Source organism: Lobosporangium transversale (genome assembly GCF_002105155.1).
Source record: "Lobosporangium transversale strain NRRL 3116 chromosome Unknown BCR41scaffold_22, whole genome shotgun sequence".
In the NCBI taxonomy this organism is placed as follows: Eukaryota; Fungi; Mortierellomycota; class Mortierellomycetes; order Mortierellales; family Mortierellaceae; genus Lobosporangium; species Lobosporangium transversale.
In genome coordinates, this window is record NW_019029000.1 from 44,182 (window position 1) to 68,058 (window position 23,877).

Consider the following 23,877-nt stretch of genomic DNA (forward strand, 5'->3'; position numbering starts at 1 on the left):
TTTCTAACGACTAAGGAAAAGAAAGAGTTCTTCCCAATCATCTTTAACATACAATACATATATAAGAAAGAGAAAACAACATGAAGCTTCTGACTTTATCTTTGTCGACATTGTTCTCGACTTTAGCTTACAGCTCAACATTAACAGGAATAGAAGCAGCAGCAGGGGCAGGAGCAGGAGCAACAGAAGCACCAGCAACTGTGTATTTCTTCACTCATGGAAGTTCCATTTCATACAATAGCAATAAGGACCATTGTGATGTGCCTTTGTTGGACTTGAAGGAAACCCGTGCCACATTAGCTCATTGGTTGAACTTAGGACCACTCTCCAAGAGTCATGAGGAAAAGGATACATTTGTCAACATTCATGGTCCGATCCAACAGGTGTTGAATAATCAACCTGGCATGGTTAGGAAGGATATGTTTGAAACTATTGATGCAAACCTGATGATGGTCATTGAAGGAGTAAATGACTCTCAAGGTAAGAAAAAAAAAATAAAAAAAAGAAATAGGCATATGTCTACTAAATGAAATACGCGCGTCTTTTTTTTTTTTTTTTTTTTTTTTTTATTTTACCCTTTGAATTGGACATCATAATTCAGGACACAACTACTTGACTGATCCCATTGTTATTATCGCCTTCTTTAACTACCAATATGTAGATCTACTTCCTTTGCTTGATCCTGTCTTCAAGATTGATACTAGTGAAGGTATCCAAGATATCATCACAGAACTGGGCAACACCATCCCTGAGGGAAATAGACATCTCTTCAACACTGTATGTGTTTTCGTTCTCTCCCCTTTGATCTAATTTCTCCCAAAAGGCGGTCAGCCTCCACATGATCTCATGAATCTCACGCGCTATCCTGTGCTCTTTTTTTTTTTTTTTTTTTTTTACTCCTATATTATTTTTTTTAGCACAAGTCTTCAAAATCAGGAAATGCGCTGGCAAATGCGCACCTTCTTGAGGAGCATCATACCAATATCGATATCAATGTCTTTGATCTTGACAAGAGGGTAAATACTCCTTATTTACACTTTTTCGCAAAAGTCAAGTTGGGTTATTATTCCTTTTTATCACTAATCCTTTATTATAATTATTATAAATGTTGTTACCCTTAACTGTTAGGCTGATGCGTTGTTCCTGGAGGAATCTGTGTCGCTACGCAATTACTTGGACCAATACCGCACCCAGTATGGAAATGACAACTCCGATTTCTTCCGCGTCACAATCAAAGGTCTAGCTGCTCTTGCATCTGAACATGGCGTTGATTCTGTTCAGTACAAGACTGCTCAACAAGTCTTGAAGGAGTTTTTGGCGGATGTAAGTCATAAAAAAAGAAAAGAAAAAAAAAAAGGTCAAACAGGCATGGGGCATAGTAGAAATGACCTTTTTTATTCTATGCGATATATACTAATCATCAGATGGTACATTTCTTTGTTCTCAGACCCTTATCCCCAAATTCGGACAAATCCACAAGAAGTTCACTGCTACCATTATCACAGTTGCACCTTTGGCCCATCATGAGTTTGAATCATCTTCATCCTTCAATGAAAACCCTCTGTTGAAAGCCTCAGCTCCTTCTAACCGATTGAAGAAACGCGCTTTGCCTCAGAATGGACACTGTTTTGAGACTGAAGCAGATTGCCAGACGAATACGAATGGTTGTAACGAGCATGGATCCTGTGTGTTCAGTATTGCAGCCAACTGCTTTACTTGCAAGTGTAGCCGCGTCAACAATACCCAGTATGGAGGCAAGACTTGCGACAAGATTGATGTGTCGGTCGAATTCCATTTATTCTTCTGGCTAGGTCTGGGCTTGATCTTGACCGTTGCCGTGGCTGTGGGCATGATCGTTCAAATGGGTAACCATTCTCAAGGAGGTGTGCCCGTTGGTCCTACGAGGGCGCAACTGAAGCGGGATTAAAAAAGAAATAATCTCTAGTCAGTAGTGGAGAGAACAAGACAAAATATATATCAAAGTTGGTTTATAAGTGAATAGTGTGAATAAAAGGAAACAAAACTGGAAAACACTCCTTGAAGTGATATGAATGAATGCGATGCTTTATAATGTTTTTATTATATATTCTATATATCATGATGCCTATTTTGACTTTTTTTTTTTTTTTTTTTTTTTTTTTGGAGTCTAATTACAGAGGTGGTGGGACATATCCGTCATTACTGGCTTTCTTATTGTTGTCGACACTACTGTTATTATCATTGTTTTCAATTATCACCTGTGGAGCGCGCGCGCCTGGCGATGGACTCTGTTGTACTGGATACATCGTTGTAGCAGGCCACGTTGTAGAAGAGGCTTGATAACCCTGTTGATAGAAAGGATCATACGGGGAGACGTGGCTGCTATTGTAATGACTGGAAGGTGGTGGATGGTGATAGTATTCAGTTGCAGTTGCTTTGACAGCTACAGAGGCAGAACTGGCCATAAACGGATTAGGGCTTGGTGAGGGCATATTTTGGTGATACCCAGGACCGGAATGGAACTCATCAGGTGACACGAATGGGTTTGAGTCATTCGCATGACTCTGATACACTGTTGGAGGAGATTGCACTCCACTGGCGGCAACGCTACCACCATAATGTGTCGCTGGAGAACTCATCATGTAAGGGCTAGAATGAGCACCATACGGGCTACCATCGCCCATATACTTTTCAGATCCATATCCACCTACGGGAGCATTGTGTGCAACCATAGGTGTATGGTAATACTGATGCTGTTGGGGATCGACTGGAATGTTAGGACTATGATAGCCTTCCATCTTGTTAAGCGGGTATTCATTGTTAGCATAACAGCCATGGTAGCCACCATCACCCATTCCATCGATTGCTGCTGGTGCCGCTGGAGTATGAGGACTACTAGCTACTGTAGATGAGGACACCTGTACTTTAATATTAGAATCATCTTCTGAACTTGCTGCCGCAACGAAAGCATCTGGTCGATAAGCGGTCCCATTTGCCTCTCTTTTTTTCCGTCTCCATCGGACGACCAAGAAAGCTCCTAGACCAACAAGTGCACAAAACGCTACTAATGCTCCGATGATGGTTCCAGTGCTGGATGATTCTTTCTTTTCGCCCACACTATATTCGTCTGTCCATTTATCTTGATTCAGATTATAGACGATAGGTAAACTGTTGAGCATGGTGCTTCGGGCCGATCCACTGGATCCACCCCAGGCAATGAATTGATGCGAATGAAGTGCACAGGCCATCCTCGTTCGAGCTACAGGGGCTGGTTGTCCTTGTCTCCATTTCCCACTTTTGACGTCCAAAATGTAAATCGTGTTGTAAAAAAGATTATTGTCCGCCGCGCCTCCAAATACAACAACCGTGGAACCGTCCTCCGCTATAAATGTTTGAGGAAAAGAAAAGGAGGGGGGAAGGGCAAATGTGAGTGATGTAGGACTATAAGCAAACAAGAAAAAGGTAAAAGCATGTTATGTAAATGTCTGTGCTTAGATGCAAGACTTACAAGCAGCCATGCAATGATCCAACCGAGCAGGAGGTTTGTCTCCAGATGTGGACTAATGAGAATTAAAAAACGGATGAGATTTTTTCCTTCAACAGCCAATCGCGTTCTTCAAACACGAGGATCCACAGACCTCTTCTTTTTTTTTTTTTTTTTTTTTTTTTTTGTCTTTAGTCTTTGTAAAAGACTTACCATTGTCTTCCAAGTCCTTGAGGCAATATCATATTCGTTGAACTCTTCAGATTCCAATGCAGCCACACTCGCTGGAGGAGCTCTTGTTCCTCCAAGAGTGATGATTGAATTTCGAGAACTGATAAAGGCTGCTGTCAAATCTGTCACACTCGAATCTGCTGAGGCAGATTGTTGAGTAACCAACTTTCCTGATTTAGGGTCATAGACTGAGAATTGATTATAAGTCGTGTTGGAATTGGTGCGGCCAAAGCCCCCGATGATATAAATCAATCCTGTATTAGGATCTGATACAGCAGCATGACCTTCTAGTTCCGGATAAGGGGGTTTAACAGTGGACTGAAGATTCCAGGTACTGGAATCGATATCAAATGTAGTGAAAAATTCCGTATTTTTACCCACTCCTCCAATGGCTAAAATCGTACCCTTGGGTCCTCCATTGGAAGCTGAACTGATGGGTGCCAATGCTAAATGGGTACTTGATTGTCCATCAGGGAGTTTAGTCCAAGAAGCAGAGGATGTAGTCCAGGAAGTTGAGAGATCCAGAGAGATGAATTGACTGGATGCTTCCTGGTCGTATCCTCCTTGAATATACAATGCATCGTTGATCGTGGCGAATCCAATACGACGGGTTCCGACAGGTTGAAAAGATTGAGCATCCGAGACTGAAATCAAACAGCTCAGAGTGAGCGTGATCAACGAGAGAGTGATGGTGATGCGAGAAGAAGTAGATGAAGATGAAAGATGGTGGCACTTCTGTGAGGACAAAAGTCCTTTGTGCTGACAGCTGTGACAGCTATGACAGTAATGCATCCTGATTAATTTAAAATGTATGTATCTTGAACGGTGGCAGTGGTGATAAATTAAGTTGAAACGGGGGAAGAGTTGTGGTTATGGTGGTGTCGTGATCCAAATGCTGGAGAAAAAAAAAAAAGTACTTTATTGCTGTTGTTACAATAGCACTGAATTGAATGAAGATTGGAAGAAGGATTAAAGAACAAAGAAAAATATTAGAAGAGGAAGAGGAAGAAGAAGAGGAAGAAGAAGAAGAAGAAGAAGAAGAAGGAAAAAAAGACTGGATTAGAGTGGACAAAGTCAATTGAAAGACTAAGCAATGACTGATGCGACAGGTGGGTTGCAGGCCAAATTGGATGGTATCCAGTAGAGGAAGGGAAGGGAACGGAAAGGAGCAGGAATAGGATCGTTTCGTTTTAGAAGAAGGAAGAAGGAAGAGGAAAGGAGGAAGGAAAAAGAAGAGAGAGAAGGAGGGCGCTCGGAGGCAGGAGGATGAAATAGATGAATGAGAAACAATAAGGAAGAAAGAAAGGAAAAGAGGGGGACAAAAGACGAGAGAGAATATCAGAAATGAATGAATGAGAGAGGCTGTGGTTTAAAAAAGAGCAAACACGCACACACAAATGGTTATTAAGAAATATACAATATGTTACAGTGGGATAGATTGATAGAAAGATTGAGGGGGATGATGTGCATGCTATTCTCGGTAAATCTTCTATGTTAAGAACAATAGACGCAAACAAACAAACAACATAAAAAATAAAAAATAAAAAAAAATCACTGGCTTGATGAAGAGGATCTTCGTTTTGAGAATTTATCCAACCCTTGCTTCTTTTGAAGGAAAAAAGAAAAAAAAAAAAAAAAAGTCAAGGAATGAATGAATGAATGGCGGGGAAAGTAGAGCAAAAAAAAAAATAAACCTGTTGATATACATCTTTGCTCTGTTCCACTCTGCTTCTGTTTATGTTCACAATAATAATAGTGACCATAGAAACCCAACGTTAAAAGGCTTTTTTTTTTTTTTTTTTTTTTTTTTTTGCAAGGATGTAATGTGCACTACCCTTCCTGTTTTATCTGCAGTCTCTCCGTTAACTTGCACACCACCCATTGCCCGCCCACCTCGTCGTCCGAAGCGAATGGCCCGTGGAACGCATTTCTGAGATTCGAATGTGTTTGTGTTAATTAAAAGAATGGTTTTTTTTAGAGTTCGGTGTGGACAATAAAAATCAAACACTGGACAATGGATGAATATTTATGAATGGCGGGATCAAAGGATGGATGTGTGGTGTGTTTGTGTGTGTTGTGAGCGATTTTAATCTGGCTACACAAAACATCTTTTAGTCTGACCCCTCCCCTCCCCCATGGCTCCCATTTCACGTCCCCTTCATGCTCTTTTCACTTCCTCCTCTTCCAGGCTGTCAGCAATTGAATGTTTATGATGAAATACCAAATTATTCGCCATAAAAAAAGAATCAATGAATGGCACATGAAGAAATGAAAAATAGAAAAAATTTTGATCCATGCTCTTTCTTTTTTTTTTTTATGTTTGCCAATAAGCTACTTGCGAGCACATAAACACTCAGCAAGGAACAACTACATGTATATATTATACAGTGGAATCTCGATAATTGTACACTTTTGTACAAATTTCAAATTTGATATATTTCTAGGCCATTGGTTGGCTAAGAGCCTTACTCTTTTAAAAAAAAGTATTCTAAAAAACCCACACTCAACTGGAGTAGAGGAATCAGCAGAGGATTTTTAGAATAGTTTTTCATGAATTGTGGGCTTCTTAGCCAATCAATAACCGAGAAATATAGCAAATTCGAAAATTGTACAAAAGTGTACAATTATCGAGATTCCACTGTATCTCATTTCATTTCACTTCTCCCTTTATTTCCAGTCTGGAGTTAATACTTTATCGGTTTCATTGGCCAGCCACCAGGACCTTATTTATTTTTTATTTTTTTTTTTTAGTTCAAATCTTCTTTCATCATTGGATTAGCAATCTTTTTTATTGACAAGACACTTAAACAACAGAAAAAAAGAAATTAGCACTAAAATAATCTTGAAGAGATTAGCATTTCTTCTCAGCATTCCTCGAAAATCTTTCCTCCCCGTTGTCTAATCATCTTCAGTGTTGCTAGAAGAGAAGAACTGTGGAGTATGGAGGTAAAAATAATAATAATACGAATGTCTCACGCGTCATGACATTTTGGGCGTTATATACTAATTTAATTCTGCACTAAATGTCTTTTCAAGATATGGGCGTTAAGAGAAAAAAAAAAAACGGCAGTTCATTCCTGTGAAACACAATGCTTGTAAGAGCGAAAGGCTTTTCTAACACTCATGCAACCATCTTCCCCTTTCTATTTTGTCTTACATTGCAACATGTCCAATTGCTTGTGCATAAAGCTTTTGGAGGATTTTTCTTTTTCTTTTCTTTTTTTTTTTTTTTTTTTTTTTTTTTTTGTGCGAATCGTGTCGTGCGTCATTGAGATCCAATACGCTTTTGTGTCTTCACCACCTCATACAACGATTTCTCCTTCGATGCTCCTTTTTACTTCAGTATGAATATCCTTCTGTCCTTCGGGCAAAAGGATCATAATAAAAAAATTTAAAAAAAAGGTGATGGAGCCCAAATGTGGGAGCTATTTTTGGTCTTTCGGTATCTTCGGTACTCATAACCTTTTTTATTTATTATTTTGTAAAGTCTCAGAAGTTGCATGCATGCATGCACTGTAGAAAACAAACTGCTCTACCAGCTCGCCTCTCTCTAATCCTCTTCATTCCGTTGAAAACCTTTCAAAACCAGCTTTTTTTATTTTTTTATTTCAAATAATAAAAATAAAGAATAAACCTTGATCTCGATGATAACTCACGGTTATAAAGTCATATTAACAAAACCTCTGTCGCTCTTTTATGTTGATGATCTGACCCCTGTAAACTGATAATAAATATTTGATCCTTTGATCCCAACAGCCTAGAGAGGTTCAACTGTCTTTTCGTACATGCGGGAACATTATAGTTTTCTATTTTCTCTGGTACTCCGATCATGCGCATTTTTTTTTATACGCATACATACATACACCCTTCAAGTATATCATGAAGGCAATCAAAGACGATGTTCATGAAAATATATACATCACAATATCCCGGGATCTGGGAGAAACAGAAGGAAAAGAAAAAAAAAATCAGACGATGTGTGATCCCAAAGGAGTACAGCTTTTCTTGTGAATATTTCAGGTAACCCTTGTGGACTTGATCAAACAGAACACGCTTGCTATCACCAATGCTTTTTGGTATTCGCATCATCTGCGTGTTACAGCTTGCAGCAGCTACTGTATGATGTGAAGGAAGGCTAGGAACAGTCTGTTATACGTCCAAGAGATGACTTGCTGGGATCCGTAGGAACATTATACTTCATACCAACACTTATAAATGACTCCGCACAAGGCTGCTTCTTGTTGATCTGCTCAATAGCCTCGCTTAACGTTTCCCGATTGGCCTTACCACGAGGATATTCTCTTGCGATTTCCTAGTTCAATCTTCATTCTGCTTTTGCTGTTACGGATTGCTATAGGGTTCCTCAAACACTTCATGAACGTCAGCAATACCGGATATTTTTCCCATTAGGCCTTAAGCTAGTTGTTGCATCTGTCATTTCATAGAGGAGACAAATTATGCTCCATTGGTGTGATCCTCCCTGTCGTAAAAAGTGAAAATATTCTTTGATTTACTTGATTGCTGAGAGGACCGGATTCTTGTCCTTCCTCATCTTGGATGCAGCTATAGAATGCGAAATATTGTACACATCATCATACATGATAAAATCGCCTAGTGAGGGACTTCCACCCTCGTACAGAATCTGAGATTAACATTTCATGCACCCACCCTTCCTTTTGTCCTCTCTCTCGTACTCCTTTCTAGTGCTCTGACACTGACAGAATATTGTCTGTCTGCCACTCGTTACTTGGGCCAATTGACTTGTACGGACTACGCATCGCCGTGGAATTTGTAAAGATGCAGATCTGATACTGCTGCCTCTTTTCTTTTTTAAAGAATCAGGCATAAGGTAGAATTTAGTACAGCTAAATTTCTATAACCATATCACTGGAAAAAAAAAAAAAAAAAAAAAAAAAAAAATCCTTTGTGGTGTCCATGATATATTGGTCTACCTCATATACCTCTTCACTGGAAGCACCAATAGCTTGAGTGACTATTTTAAGTTGGCTTGGGGCATAGTTACGAGCTAGTTTCGGGTTAAGTGGCGTCTGGCAGAGTGTAAGCACCATTTTCGGTATGAGTTATAGGCTTTGTATAAACCTTGGTATTTGGGTATAAGTTTACCCGTTGTGGCAATTCTTCCTTCGCCATGACAAACTCTCCAGGTAGAAAAAGAAGGATTGTAGATATCCTATTGAGCTACTCGATCTTTTTTTTTTTTTTTTTTTTTTTTTTGCATATCAGCACTCACTCTTATCAGCAACAGCAGAGAAAGCTAATTCAGTTAAATGTCCCAATTTGTTCAGTAGTCCTCCGTCAGACAGGAGATACGACTCAGCAGAGGGAAAAGACTGCTAGTCGCGCAAAGGAGTGTCCATAGAATAATGACAATAGTATGGGATGATGTAAACTCGCGACTCTAGTGTCCGTTTGAAGCTGTATCATCATCATCGGAAGGTCAGTGTCTCAATAGCCTTGTTTAGCTTCGAGCTGCTTCTGGAGGATGTCTTTAAACGTGCGGACGAAATCTCTCTGCTATACCATTCGAGCGTGAATGATAGGGGCTTGAGAGTCTGTACTCTAGCTGTGACTTTTGCGTCATAGGTCATGAAACATCATTGAAAAATTCAGTGCTACTACCATGTTAGATAATCTTAGGGAATCCAATAAAACAGAGTAACTTGCGCTTGCAGCCGTAACGACTCCTTTATCAGACAAAGGTTCCAAGGATACAAATCTTGTGCAGATATCAAACGCTGCTAAAGCGTAGTTATTGCATTGAGCACTGGTTTCAAAGGGAACCAAAGTCAGATGCTATATGTTCTCCTAGAAGTCTGACATGTATGGTAGTTAAAAGATGATACCCTTTTCTTGATGTTAAATATTTTGTATGGCCCACATTTGCTAATTCGTTTGAGCCAGTCGTCCCTCAATTTAGGTCAAGTAAAGCCCTTGGCATGTATATCTGTAGCCATTGTATCACCTTACACCAGGTTGTCCAAATTCATGTGCTAAGGGGGAAGTATTGATGCTTTTTTCATTAGCGTGCTGAATGATTTGCCTCCAATCGAAGCTGAGGAGTGTTGGGTGCGGTTATGATAATAACCAGGAGATTAGAAGGCAGCAACAGTGAATCAGATGACTACGGAGCTGAATGAGCTTTTTTTCGGTAGTCTCTACTCCAGTTGTGACTTGTCATTCTTGAGGAAACTTCCGGAATTCTTCAGGAAATGCGCGGGATAATGGATAAAGACATTCAAAATCACAATAGAGCAAAGTGGCCTTTCCAGTTCAGGATTTTTTGTGGCAACTCTTCCTGTTCATTGCCTTGCTTCAACAAGCCTTGGGAAGTATCCTCATGGAAGGCAAAGCCCACAATTGTTGGAACGTGGAGGGAGAGAGGGAAACTACAAGTCCAAAAGTTAAAGAACCTTGAGGGTCAATGGCAGTTTTGCAAATAAAAACTTTAGCTGTTGTCGCTGGCAACATGGAACTCTAAGATTATTTCCCACTGCCAAGTCCCTGAAATCCTTGATACTGAAGATCTAAAGGATCTAACATTCGTTATCTACAAGCTTGAGCTGAGGGAGAGACAGTGGTTTGGTGCTGGTAAGGTAAACATTGTTAATTTTCTATGTTAACATCGACGTTTTAATTGCGGCAGTTTTTTTTTTTTTTTTTATTTTTATTTTTTTTTATTTTGGCTATTTACGCAAAAGACTCTCAAGGGGGCTGGTGGCCTTGCTCTTAAGTTGTAGCTCTTACTTTGAGGATATGCCATTTTACAAACGGCATGCACGCGAGCGAAAAAGGAGGGAGGGAATTAATTCGTGCACGGACCATGCTCGCGTCTCCTTGCGAAAAAAAAAAAAAAAAAGAAAAAAAAAATTATAGTCATATTAATAATATGCAGATAAGCTAATAGAAAAATACTTGTTAACATTGCTTTAATGCTTTTTAGTTTACTGGGGAAGTATTGGAATATTGAAGATGTCTTCTTTCTCTGGCAAAAAAAAAAAAGAGGAACCCTCTGCTAATTTATTATCTGAAGTTTTGTAACAGTGGTTCCAGAAAGGTAGGTGTGATTGCTGCGGTAGCCACGTGATAACTGAACAGAAGCTGCGGGGGTGGAGTCATTCATTCATTCATTCATTCGTTCATTGTTCATTCCGTTTGTTCTTTCCTCTTTTTTTCCTTTTCTTTTCTTTTCTCACTTGTTTCTTCAATTTCTTCTTTTTCGACGATGAGTTCCCGTACAACGACTGTTCGTCCTACACGAACCACTACAAAAGCCGATCAAAACCAATCGACTTCACAACAACAGGAATCAACTCCACCTCCATCTCAAGACCGTTGTGCTCATTGTAAAAAGTTTTTGCCTGCTGTCAAAGCAGAATGTCGTTATTGTCATTTAATCTTTTGTATGGAACACAGGTAAAAAAAAAAAAAAAAAAAAAAAAAAAAAAGGAAATATTATTACTTGTTAATCTTTTTAATAATTATAATAATTACAATTGTAATTTCTAATTTCTAATTTCTATTGTCTATTGTCTATTGCCTAATTTCTAATGTCTAACGATTGTTTTAGACATCCAGAAACTCACTCCACCGGATGTGCTCAAAAAGCTCGAGAACAAACTCGACAACAATTTCAACGCGATTCAGGACACATTCTCGCTGCAGAAGCTCATGATCGTGGCTCGACTCATCGTCCTGGTTGGAATATCGAAGCTTCTCGTCAAGAATTACATCAACGTCTAAATCAACGTGTTCAAACCCTTAAAGAATCTTCGGGACGATCTGGATCTGGATCTTCTTCTTCCAACTCTAACACAGGAGCATCATCTAATACAAGTGGCACTGGAAGCTCAAAGAAAGGAAAAGGGTCTTCAGCAAAGAAATCCAATAACAAACCAAAGACTTGGGGATCAGGTGGTGTTCGGTTGGGAGGCGTACCTGGCTCTGGAGCCGGGGCTGGGACTGGAACTGGAACTGGAACTGGAACTGGAAGTGGAGCTTGAGGATCATCAAGAGATGGAAAACAGGCTCAATAACTTGAGCTTCACTTTAAGCCTTTTTGATTAGCTTTCCAATCATGTATACGTATATACCCATAGTTGAACCATTAAACTTTTGTATTGACTAAATTACGATACATCGCCAATTTGTTTATTAAGTATTGTTTTTTTTATAAATGTGCCTCTTTTTTTCTCTTTCTTTGTTGTTTTTGTTACTATTGTTGTTAGTGGTGTTTGTACATGAATTAAGTGTCCCAAATAGATATTTTTGAAAGAAAAAGAAAAAAGAAGAAAAAAAAAAAAAAAAAAAGAATAAAAAGCTAAATCTGCAAGAAAGTTAATATGATCAGAAAACCCTAAAAGACTCCATCTTCTCAAATATTGTCACTACCGGTGGCGGACAGGGATAGGTGCAGAGTGGAAGCGTCGGTCATCCACAGAGGGCGAGATATGGTGACCATTTCCATTGCTGTGATAGGATGACTGCTGACTGTGATATCCTCCATGGGATCCTTGTGGTGAAGGTAGGTTCTGGTAATATGATGAAGAAGAGGGTGAAGATGAAAAGCGGTGGTGGCCAGACTGGGGAGAGTGCTGTGACGAAGATGAGGGCTGTTGTTGACGATGATCCAAGTTTGAGAAGCTCGAGTATGATTGCGTGAATGGGCCGGGACTGCCTCTAGAAGAGTTAGAGAATGATCCAGAATGCGAGTGTTGATGTTGAGGATGGTGCGAGGGTCCTTCACTATAGCCGCGATTATGCGTTGGCTCATATCCATGATGACCATTGGATGGGGATGACGATGACAAAGGTGCACGATTGTAATCCTGTGAAAGCTGTTGACGATGATGCGATGACTGATGAAGGGAGCTAGAGAAGCGATCGCCGTTCGAGTGATGAGCAAATGAAAGCGAGGGCTGAGGCTGATGTGATCCATGGGAAGGAAGCGAAGGCAATGAGGAGGACATCGTTACATCCATTGGTTCTGATTTCGGACTTGAACTGTCTGTACGACCATTATTGTTAGGGTTGGTGTTGTTGGTGTTGTGGCCGTTCGAATGGGGTTCCCAACGCAAAGGTCTTGACTGAGATGAATGCATATGGAAGTGGGAGGGTAAAGACGAAGACATTTCGTGTTGGCCGTTCTCTGAATAATAGTGCTGATGGCCTGGACTACCTTGTGGGTAGTGATGATATCCATTAGCCCCGCTATGGTCGCCACTGTAGCTGTGATGGTGCATATGGCGAGGAAGATTAGCTCCGTCTCCAGTATAAGAGGAAGAATGAAAGTTGGGTGGTGAAGGTCGCTGAAAGGAATTAGGCGAGCCAGCGCCATAATACTTTGAGGCTGCTGGACCAACCGAGCGTGAGCCATGAGGTGATGTGCCATAGCGATCCTGGGTTAGGTGAGGCATAAATCCATTTGTATGACCATGACCAGTAGGACTTGGTGAAGGTGGTGACGAGTTTGAGACAGAATGCGACTGTGATCTCTGCAGATGAGGACGGTTAGGAGGAATAGGGACTTTGCCATTGTAGTTGAGTGATTCCAGCACTCCTGCTGCGGCCAACTGTTCCCTGTTTTCACTATTGTTGGATAGGGGTGTGAAGGAAGGAAAAAAAAAGGAAATAATATAGTGGGTTTAGTGTGATTGATTGATGGACGGTAACAGATGAATTCTAACGATTTACTGGATTTGGATACAATCATAACTAGAACAAAATAAAATAAAAAAAAAAGTTTGTTTTTGTTTTGTGGACTTACCTAATAAAGCTCTTAATGTCAGGCTCGTGACCCTTCTGATGTCGAGTCAATGTAGTGCGTCGAGTGAATGTTTTGCCACAGCCTGGATGCTCGCATACATATGGTCGCTTACCAGTATGTGTTCTTCGATGGCGGGCCAGGGATGAGGACTACGTCAGTTATCATTAGAAATAAAAAGGCCCAATAGTTAGACATCTAATAATTCTTTTTTTTTTTTTTTTTTTTTTTTTTTTTTTTTGATTCGCTAACGTCTTTATGGTGTGTGCATGTTTCGTCATTATTTTCAGCCAGTGGAAGAAGGTCGAGTCGCACTCTGAATCCAGAAAGTCAGAAAGTTGCTCATATGAACACCGCTTTGTGTGGTGTCTGCGCACAAGCAACAAAAAAAAAGGAAATCAGGGGTTTGTGCTTCTCTTTGTTTTCCCTCCACCCACGAAGCATGGCTCCATTTTCTGTGCCTTTGTGTTTCTGTTTAGCAATCTTGTGTTCAAAAACATAAAAAGCGATGTTCTTTTTTTTTTTTTTTTTTTTTTTGGGTCCTTGCTGCAACGCGTGTTGAATGGGATCTTTGTTGGTTGTGGTTAAACAAAGACGGCTACCAAAGCACATGTGTGTTTTGAACGTGCGCACAAGATATGTGTGACGAAGTATGTCAAGAAAAATGTGCAAAACAGCATTGGAAGAAAAGGAAAAATGCCAAGAGGTGATCCCTTTCACGATACAAAAGGCAAGTATACAGTAAACAATACAGCACAAACATAAAGTATTTGACTTACATCGCTAAAAGATTTCTGGCAGGATTCGTATTCACAGACATGAGGACGTTCTCCAGTATGAGTACGATAGTGGACGGTAAGAGCAGAACGTTGAATAAATTGCTTTCCACAGCCAGCCCAGTCACATTGGTAAGGTCTGTAAATGAAAAGTCAAAAGGAGCGAGGAAAAAAAAAAAAAAGAGAATTTGTTAACATGATGACAACATGTGTTCACAAGTTCCAGAACGCGCCACGGAAGGTAGTAACATCACAAGTGATTTAAAGACAACCCTTTTTGGCCCAACCGCAAGTACAAAAAAAAAAAAAAAAAAACGAAGAAGCATGACCCGGAAATGGGGATGGAAAAAAAAAAAAAAAGAAGTGAACCACAGTCGTATGCACCGATGTGATCACACACACACTATTTTGACTCCCTATTCATCCATCGTGGTCATTTTTTTAAGCTTTTGTCATTCCTTTAGTCTCTCAATCTTTCTTTCTTTCTTCCTTTCATTCTCTTTCACCCTCCCCTCCCCTAAAGGAAGAGGATAGAGAAAAGATAAAGCATCAAGGATCACTCCTTCTGATCATCTTTTTCTTCTCCTTTGTCGAGCATTAGAGAGAAGAAAAATGAAGAAACAAGAAAAAAAAAAAATCTATATACTTTTTGAGAAAGCCACCAAAAAGGTGAGCAATCAAATGACCCTGTGGTTCATCTTTTTTTTTTTTTTTTACCTTTCACCAGTGTGGATGCGGCGATGTCGAGCTAGATCAGATCGTCGTGAAAAGGATTTTGAGCAGTCAGCCCAGGTGCATTCGTATGGACGTTCGGTTGAGACAGTGCCCTCGGCTTCGGAGGAGCTACCGCTTTCTTTGGTATCGTCCATATCATTGTCATTTTCATCCTCCTCCACATTGTCGTCCAGATCGATGTCGAGGTCGATATCGACATCATCGCCATTTTCATTCTCATCTCGCTTGCGTTGCTGCTTTTGTGAATCCTGTGATGATTCTGGCTTGGTTTGCTGGGCCTCGGAGCCTGAGTTGAGCATGCTGCGAATATCCATGCGGGCCAAGTAAAAGAATGACGCTGAGAAGAAGAAGGAGAAAAAAAAAAAAAAAAAAAAAGGAGAGAAGGATTGCCCGAGGAAAAAGGAGGGAAAAAAATAAAAAAAAAAAAAAGGGACAGGTGGCAAATCAGACTAATCAGGCTTTTATAATTTTTTTTTTTTTTTGCTGGCTCAAGACAATAATAAAATAAAATTGAAAGAATATGTGCACGGGACAAGAGAAATTTTTTTTATATTATAAATGTATAAATGTGTGATAGATTCAAAGTCGAGCCACACAGTGATTACACCGAACCACAAAGACTGATGCAGACTTGATGAATCTGAATCAGTGACTGAATCAAAAGAATGAGTGAATTAATGAATAATCGAATATGAATATGAATGTAGTTGTAGTTGTAGTTGTAAATGTGAATGTGAATGTGTGTAAATGTAAATGTAAAAGTAAAAGTAAAAGTAAAAGTAAAAGTGAATATGAAAGAAAGTGATGGGTGAATCAGGAAGAAGAGATTTGATTAGTGTAAGGGCTGTAAGGGATGGATGATTCTGATTCAGATTTAGAAACAGAAAAGGAAAGAGAGAGAGAAAGGGAAGGGGAAAGGGAAGAAGAAAAGAAAGAAGAAAGACAAAATGACGGCTTGAAGGAAAGGAGGAGGGGTGGTGACTTTAAGGTGCGATGAAGTACAGTAAAAGAGAAAAAGAGGGGTGGTCAGTGGTAGTGGTAGTTTGTGGCAGTGGAGAATGAATGAATGAATGAATGAATAGCAAGTAAGTATATAAGGGTGAGGCTGGGCTATGACAGCAAGGTTGTTGTGTGTGTGCGTTTAAGGAAATGGGAGGGAGAAGGTTAAAAAAACGTGGTGATGGAAAGACGCACAAACTGTGTGTGCGTGTATGTGTAGTATAAATCTGTATGTGTGAGTTGTGTTGTGTGAGTGTGAGAGAACGGAGAGAGCACGAGCAACAATGACATGAATATAAAAATACTATTCAATCCATCATTCTTTTATTTATATACAAATGAATATACTTATGTATATATTATATTATATATATATATATATATATATACATAAATGTAGAATATTGTATCTATTGACTTGAGTATAATATATATATATATATATATATATATATTTTATACACTTTGAACACATTCACACAGCCTGGTCGGTTTCTTTTTTTTTTTTTTTTTTTTTTTTTTTTTGCCCTCGTCTTTGTGGATCAAGTGGAGAGAGCATACTGATATTCCCTCAACAAGCTCAAGCAGACCAGGGAAAAAATAAATGGTTGAATCTTTTTTTTTTTTTTTTTTTTTTTTTTTTCAAATCAAAATCAAATCAAATCAAATCAAATCAAATGCCTAATCAAATGCCTAATCAGAATGAATCCATTCAAAACCAGAGGAAATGGAATCAGATGAACCAAAGTAACTGAGTTTGTCTCCAGAGAGAAAGAGTGTGTGGGATTCAAGCCTGTTTAGGACACCATCCAGCAAGTTATTATACCCAATAGCTATTAGCTGTATGTATATGACAAACAACATATTTAACCAGAGTATTCAATCCTATTAAATGCACGCCTGCTTTAATATTTGTTTGTCAGTGGAAGTTTTGTCCGACACATAAAAAAAAAAAAAAAAAGACTGTGAGCAAGAGCATGAGTAAGAGCATGCACCAAGGGAGAGGCAGCACACCTTAGCCAGCGAATCCCAACGTGGCAAGAGCTACTTGTATCGAACTACATCTCTCTCTCTCTTTATCTCGATTTGTTGGCTGATTGATTGTTTGTTGATCAAGAGCATAAAAGGGACCAAGCGTTTTCTTTACTTCTTCATTAACATCTCCCTCTCCCCTTTCTCATTCTCTCTTCTACAAAAGACCAACCATTCGCACCACGTCTAATTATCCAACAATAAAAGATTAATTTGGGTCCAATTTTTAATAATTAGAAAGTCATTTTCATTTACATGCAACTTTTATTAAAAACCCTAAAAAAAAATATCCTACTAAAATTAAGACATCCCACCTTCCTGTTATCCTTGTCATCATCAGCATCGCTCATCATTTCCTTATAGATCCTTTTCAAGACTTGGAGGGTCCTTTTATCTCTGAGGAACATTATTTTATTGACATTGAAGTTGGTTGTTTTTGAGGTACTACGCTGGGACCAGCTACGGCAGTAGCTTAAAATATCCATGTAGCTCATTCTGTTTAGGATCGTGATCCCATTTAGTATATATATTTATATTTATATTTATATTTATATTTACAATGTACATGTATATCTTGTAGGTAAAAAGATCAGCCAGCAAAATGATTCAATAGTTCAAAGGAGTATGTATGCAAAATGTATATAGTACATGTATGCCGGTCGCGACCCAACTGAACCGGGACAATATATATATATATATATATATGCATAGTCCATGATTTTTAGAATTAAAAAACCTGGCTCAGACGCACGACTTTTTTGGTACATGTATACTCCAGTGATTGATTGCAGCAACTGTAAACAATCTGCAATGGAACGAACCAAATTGATCGCTTGGCTGGTTCCTGGATTGGCACAAAAATAATAAAACAATGTTGCTGACAAAACACTAAAACACACGACGTATGTAATAATTATAAAGAAGGAAAAAGAAAAGACCCCCCCTCAAGTCCCTCAATTCCCTGCTCATCCATCTCTCGCCTTTTAGGTGACCTGTGCACTTCATTTAGGAAAAATATGAAAAATAAATATGGTGGCTCATATCGATTATGGCCAGATCAATCTTTAATCAAATACCGTATTAATATAATATATATATTTATATATGACATACATCCATCAATAAAGATGGTGACCATGTTGCATTAAAAAAAAAAAAAAAAAAAAAGTCAATTGCAAGAACTCGGAAGCACAAATCATTAATACATGTACACATGTATATAATATGACGATTTAAATGAGCTCTAGTTTATTAAAGCCTCACAATGCATCACACTTCTATTCTTTCTTTCAGTCTAAGTCTAGAGTGAATTAATACAAACGCGTTTTTTTTTTTTTTTTTTTTTTTTTTTTTTTGGATCAAAATACAGGGAATGCAGAGAGATTGCGTAAAAAGATAGGAGGTTAAAGAGAAGAGGATCAACCTTCGATTTTAAAAAGAAACCCATAGCCTGTACATACTCAGCATCATTTCTCACGATTATTTTTTTTTTTATTTTATTTTTTATTTTTCCGACTGATGAGATGCCCGAAATTGAAGAGATGACGGGAGGGCACAGTTGGAGAGAGGTATCACGAATGATCTTGCAAATAAACAGGTATGCATAGTCATATCAGAGATTGCTATATAAATATATTTCATGTTCCCTTGTTCTTGGTTCATCTCTATCTTTCTCAATCTGACCACTGCCTTTGCATCATGCACATTCGATTATACTTTAGAACAAGGTCATTGGATTATTCCCCTTGTCCTCTATCATCTCATTGGCAAAGTCATCCAAGAATTAAAAGAAAAAAAATAAAAAAAATAAAAAAATAAATCATACCCATCATGATCATAAAAAAAAAAAAAAAAAAAAAAAAAAAGAATCCAGTAAATCCTATGCTGCATATGCATGCACAATTGTTGTTGGTGCACAAAAATATTTGATACTGACTTGGCTCGTTTGGTGTTGATGATGGTCCGAGAGGGATGGGATAATGGTCTGTTTGACCTCGTGCTCAATTTTCTGCTTTCTCTTTTTCATGCGTCCTCTTCCCCCCTTCCTTCGCAGAATCTTTTTGCCTTGTCAATTAGGACCAAACCAACAATAAGAAAAACAAATAACTGATGATCTTCTTTCCTTTCCAATTTCATGAGCAAAAAAAAGAGAGACACAATAATAAAGTAAAGCAAGTTGTAGGGGTACAGAGGATCTTGGGCTTGGGCCACTTTTTTTTTTTTTTTTTTTTTTTTTTTCTTTCTTGCATTTACGGAAAGGAAAAGCCAATAGTCCAAGCCATGTATTAATGTTATCGCTTATGAAATATCCCTTGCCAATATTGACAATACAGGATTTTACATGTCCATCTTGATATTGGATAATGTCAGGAACCGTTTTACAAAAAACAAACAAAAGATTATGGATTCTCTTGATGCTATTGATAAACACCTTAGTGATTTGTTATACCTATAGTTTTGTAGCACAGGGCCCTTCAAGCATGGAACAAGTCAATAGACTTTTTTTTTTTTTTTTTTTTTTCCTTGCTGTTGGATAATAAAATGAAACATCATGAACAAAAAAAGAGTTCCCCTTCCCCTGAGGTACAAATCAGAACGATCACCAAGGGAATTTTATTTCAGCATCGGATGTCCGGATCTTTGCTTACCGAGAAACCAGAAATTTTGCGGGGAATACAGAGGACCATGCACATGCACGCTCCACTATTTTTTTGGCTGGTGCATGGAAAACAAAAAAAAAAAAAGCTGCTATAATAAATTATACATAATATATATATATATATATATATATATATCGTAATTATTATTATTTACTGTTGCCTGTGCATTAGCACGAGCATTCTATCCCACGATTTCCGCAAAAAAAAAAAAAAAAAAAAAAAAAAAGTATGCGATCGATCTGAAAGGAATTGATCGTTCTTCCAAAACATTGGCATTGGAATATCTATATGTATATATATGTATACAGTAATACTCTTTTTTTTTTTTCTTTAAACATTAATATACGCCACATTCATACTCAAAAGATATTTCCATCATTGGAAGTGCATAAAGGCATATCTATTTTTTTTTTTTCTGTTTTTTTGTCGATCAATTCTTTGTACATTTTTTTTTTCTACCCACACTATTTTACATATGCATGTATATATATCTTACTTTTTTTTACAGGGATGGGTCTTCTAGTTTCTTGTTTGTTGTTGTTTGTTCGAAAATGTGTATATAAAGTGTTGTGTGTGTATCTGTTTTTTTTTTTTTTTTTTTGCCTTTAGCACACAATCCATCATTAAACTCATTTTAATGTTACGTTCTTCATTTAAAATAAAAAACAGCTGACCATGTTGTGTTTCATTACGCATGGACACTTTTTTTCTTTTTTTTTTTTTTAGCACTACATGTATATATATTCATTGATATGTGTCTACAGTATGGACAACATGTACAACGGGCATTATTTTTCTTGTTGAATGAAAAAATGGCGCACAAGGGGCTCAATCAAATATGACATGACATGACATGAGATGCAAGGGATAATGTTGATGAACATTGGAACATTAAACCGAGACAAGATTCATCTCTTTATACATCTTTCTTTATACATGTATTATATTTGTATACATCTTTACATAGAAAGAACTAAAATGAAAAGAATATGAACAAGAAAAAAAGAAAAAGAAAAAGAAAAAGAGATAGTGCAACGTGTGTCGTAATGTATGAGAGCACATGAACCACACTTTCGCGCGCCTTGTGGATTTGAACAACAAAGAAGCAAGTAATAAAACACAAAAAGACCAGATGGACAGATTTTTTTAATGAATGAATGGTAACACTAAAGAGATAAGTCTAATTCATCTAAAAAGCGACGATGGCGATGATATATATATAATGATGGAGACCAAAGGAAATAAATAAATAAATAAAAAAAAACTCATCATCTACACAGTAACAGTTCCCATAGGATCTGGAGAATGTGTGATTTGTGAGCCTCCATTGAGGTTTATACATCTCAATAAGGTAGAGGTTGGAGGAAAGAGTTAACGCGTAACCCAACGAACATGCACCCCATGTATTCATCCAATGTTAATTCATGCAATTAGTTTTTTTAGAAGTAAAAAAAAAAAAAAAAAATCACCGGCCTCACTTGTCTTAGTCTTTGCATCGTCTATATTTTACGGCGACTTTTTTAGCTAAGGGCAATGAGTATACAAACCGGAAAGTGTCTGTGCCAAATGGCGATGCTCCAGTCAAAAAACCAACAGTAACTGTTCCTGCCTCTAGGTTTAATCAATGCCTTGGTTTGTTTTTGTTTGTGTGTGTGTGTGTGTTTTTTTTTTTTTTTTGCTCAACAAATTGCTCTCTCGCGTGCCTTTTTCTTCTTCTGCATCAGAGTTTTTTTTTTTACCCGCGTGGCACGTTTTCTCTCTCGACTTCCCCACCCTCTCCTTCCTTTCTTTCTTAAAAGTCCCGCAATTGACCTTTGGTTTTGTTTTTTGTTTATTTGTAACATACTTCGTTATCCGTTGTAGCCATCATCAACACCCACACAAAGTCCTTATTTCTGTATTTGAATAGGGTTGTTCTTTATTTGTAATTGAACGTGCTTTTTTTTTTTTTTTTTTATTTCTTTTGTATATTTGATACGAATTTATATAGATTTATGTATAATTTAATCTTCATCTTTGGTCACCTTGATCTGTGGAGTCAAAAAAGTCAAGAGAATAAAAAAAAAAAAAAAAAAAAAGAAAAAGAAAAAAGAGAGCCCAAAGAATAAGAGAAGCAACGCATGCTTTTATAGAAAGGTGCTCTCTTTCTCTCTTTCTCTTTCTCTTTTGTGTAAAAGTTTTAAAAAACGTATGACCTTTCATGTGTCGTGTTCCCCCACTCCATTGACAACAATTGGGCTGAGGTATATCTCTGTACAGAGGTACAGAGAGATCAAGAAATGCCAGATGACATCACATTCCAAAAACGCCTTGTTTAGATGTTATAAAGCTCCCATGCACTCCTGCAGCGTGCGTGGTTTTTTTTTTTTTTTTTTTTTTTTTTCTTGTAACCAACCCCATCCCATCCATATCCCATCACTACAAAGTAAGAGAGGGCGAGACAAATAAATAAATAATATTTATATAAATATACTATATTATATATAATTAGTTACTTAACTCTTTACAACTTACCACACTAAAATGCATTTACCACAACAAGGTTATTCATCGATTTATAGACACATGGGAAGCAAGGGCACTTGGTGTATTATATATACCTTAATGATCCACAACCCACTATTATTTTAGTCCCAGGCACCCACACGGCTCTGGAGACTATCTTTCATTGCCAATTTAAAAAAATAAAAATAAAAAAGCTCATTTCACAACATATCGCGTGTCCGTGTACGTGTTGCATTATCATATCACTACGGTTCACAAGAAGCATTGACCTCCTCTCCCTTCCTTCCCCCCGACCCAACCCTGTTTTTTTTTCTTTTTTTTCGTACTTTTCGCATTTTTCGCATTATTATTATTTTTTTTTTCTTAGACAATTCGTTTGGATATAAAAAAGAAAAAAAAAAAAAAAAAAAAAAAAAAAAAAATTAGGGCGCACCATGCAGCCATTTCATTCAGAAACAAATGAAAAACTTTTAATAAAAGTTGGTCTATCTTTTTTTTTATTATTATTATTACTTTTTTTTATGCAGGTTAGGTAAAGACGGCGTTCATGACCATGACCATGTCCATGTCCATGTCCATGTCCATGTCCATGTCCTTGTCCTTGTCCATATTCATTGTTTATTATCCATGTTCATGCCCATGTTCATGTTAATGTTTTACTTTTTGTGAACGCAAAAGGGCAAAGGGCGTAGAATCAATTTCCTCCTCCTTTCTTCCTTCCTCCTCTCTCTCTCTGATCCTCCTCTCTCTCTGATCCTCCTCTCTCTCTGATCATGTTTTTTCAATATTTTGTCAAGGACTGAAAGTTGGAACGGGGATTGGTGTCTGGACAATCCTTACTTTATGATACACATCGAATCTTGGTCTTCCCTTGCTCTGGGGCGTATTGTAAAATTCCTCCTTTTTATTTGTTTATTTCATTCATTTTCCTATCCACCCGAAAAATGGACAAATCAATCCCTTGATTTATTTCTTTTTAGAAATGATAAAGTAAGAAAGAAAGAAAAAAAAAAAAAAAAAATACCCGTTCCATTTCATAGATATGTGTCTGTATGGGGTACGAGACTTTTTTTTTTTCCTCTTTGAAAGCATTTTAGCAATAGAGTTTTTTTTTTATTCGTCTGACCGTTATTCGGACAAAAGAACAGACGCGTCATTTTTTGAAATCTTGTAAAACAAACAAATAAAAAAAAATAAAAAAAAAATTCGAGCCGTAAAAACGCCCAAAGAAAACTTGTTTCTCGAGTAACGGCTTTATTTTTTTTTTCTTTGTAAGTGCCAAAAAAAAAAAAAAAAAAAAAAAAAAAAGGGACAACAACTCACGAAATCATAAGAAATATATTTATATAATATAATTTGCAAACATATTAACCTATTGACCCACTCCAAGATCCAAGAATAAACATGTATATATATATATATATATATAAAATAATACTTGCAAAGGAAAGAGTTATTTAGACGGTTTTTGACTAAAGCACCAGTTCCCTTGTCCTCACCTTCAACTCTTCTTCTTCTCCTCAAACCTATTTTTTTTTTTTCTTTACTTTCCTGTCCATACTCCCGATAAAATAAAGAAAAAAACATTGAGCAAAAAAAAAAAAAAAAAAAAAAAAAAAAAGGAAGTAATCATGGATCCAATTTGTTTATCCATTAAAAGCGTTGATCTTTGCACGTTGATATTTGCACGTTGAT

At 37.6% G+C, this 23,877-nt stretch overlaps 4 protein-coding genes across 4 annotated transcripts; 2 read left to right on the forward strand and 2 right to left on the reverse strand.

Annotated features, from left to right (window-relative positions):
• Positions 1-80: 80 nt before the first annotated feature.
• Positions 81-1,927, forward strand: BCR41DRAFT_396948 (hypothetical protein; the record flags this gene model as incomplete). Its single annotated transcript, XM_022028850.1, has 5 exons — positions 81-480; positions 662-777; positions 918-1,016; positions 1,129-1,323; positions 1,448-1,927. 5 exons carry the CDS (start codon positions 81-83, stop codon positions 1,925-1,927), a joined length of 1,290 nt encoding a protein of 429 aa, XP_021880556.1.
• Positions 1,928-2,142: 215 nt separating this feature from the next.
• Positions 2,143-4,685, reverse strand: BCR41DRAFT_88556 (hypothetical protein). The gene is made up of 3 exons (XM_022031064.1): positions 3,677-4,685; positions 3,488-3,539; positions 2,143-3,361 (listed from the first exon to the last, which is right to left on the reverse strand). Exons 1-3 carry the CDS (start codon positions 4,484-4,486, stop codon positions 2,151-2,153), a joined length of 2,073 nt encoding a protein of 690 aa, XP_021880557.1. The 5' UTR covers positions 4,487-4,685; the 3' UTR covers positions 2,143-2,150.
• Positions 4,686-10,865: 6,180 nt separating this feature from the next.
• On the forward strand, positions 10,866-11,817 carry BCR41DRAFT_422696 (hypothetical protein). Its single transcript, XM_022030181.1, has 2 exons — positions 10,866-11,128; positions 11,283-11,817. The coding sequence occupies exons 1-2, from the start codon at positions 10,938-10,940 to the stop codon at positions 11,713-11,715; spliced, it is 624 nt and encodes a 207-aa protein (XP_021880558.1). The 5' UTR covers positions 10,866-10,937; the 3' UTR covers positions 11,716-11,817.
• Positions 11,818-13,474: 1,657 nt separating this feature from the next.
• On the reverse strand, positions 13,475-15,120 carry BCR41DRAFT_307113 (hypothetical protein; the record flags this gene model as incomplete). The annotated part of the gene is made up of 3 exons (XM_022020850.1): positions 13,475-13,627; positions 14,255-14,390; positions 14,969-15,120. The coding sequence occupies 3 exons, from the start codon at positions 15,118-15,120 to the stop codon at positions 13,475-13,477; spliced, it is 441 nt and encodes a 146-aa protein (XP_021880559.1).
• Positions 15,121-23,877: the final 8,757 nt, after the last annotated feature.

Bases quoted from the DNA above. Each gene is read 5' to 3' on its own strand.
- BCR41DRAFT_88556 (XM_022031064.1), bottom strand. From the start codon at position 4,486: ATGCATTACTGTCATAGCTGTCACAGCTGTCAGCACAAAGGACTTTTG. The intron at 3,540-3,676 runs GTAAGTCTTTTA...AATTCTCATTAG, and splicing joins CAAGGACTTGGAAGACAATG to TCCACATCTGGAGACAAACC. The intron at 3,362-3,487 runs GTAAGTCTTGCA...AAACATTTATAG, and splicing joins GGATCATTGCATGGCTGCTT to CGGAGGACGGTTCCACGGTT.
- BCR41DRAFT_422696 (XM_022030181.1), top strand. From the start codon at position 10,938: ATGAGTTCCCGTACAACGACTGTTCGTCCTACACGAACCACTACAAAA. The intron at 11,129-11,282 runs GTAAAAAAAAAA...CGATTGTTTTAG, and splicing joins ATCTTTTGTATGGAACACAG to ACATCCAGAAACTCACTCCA.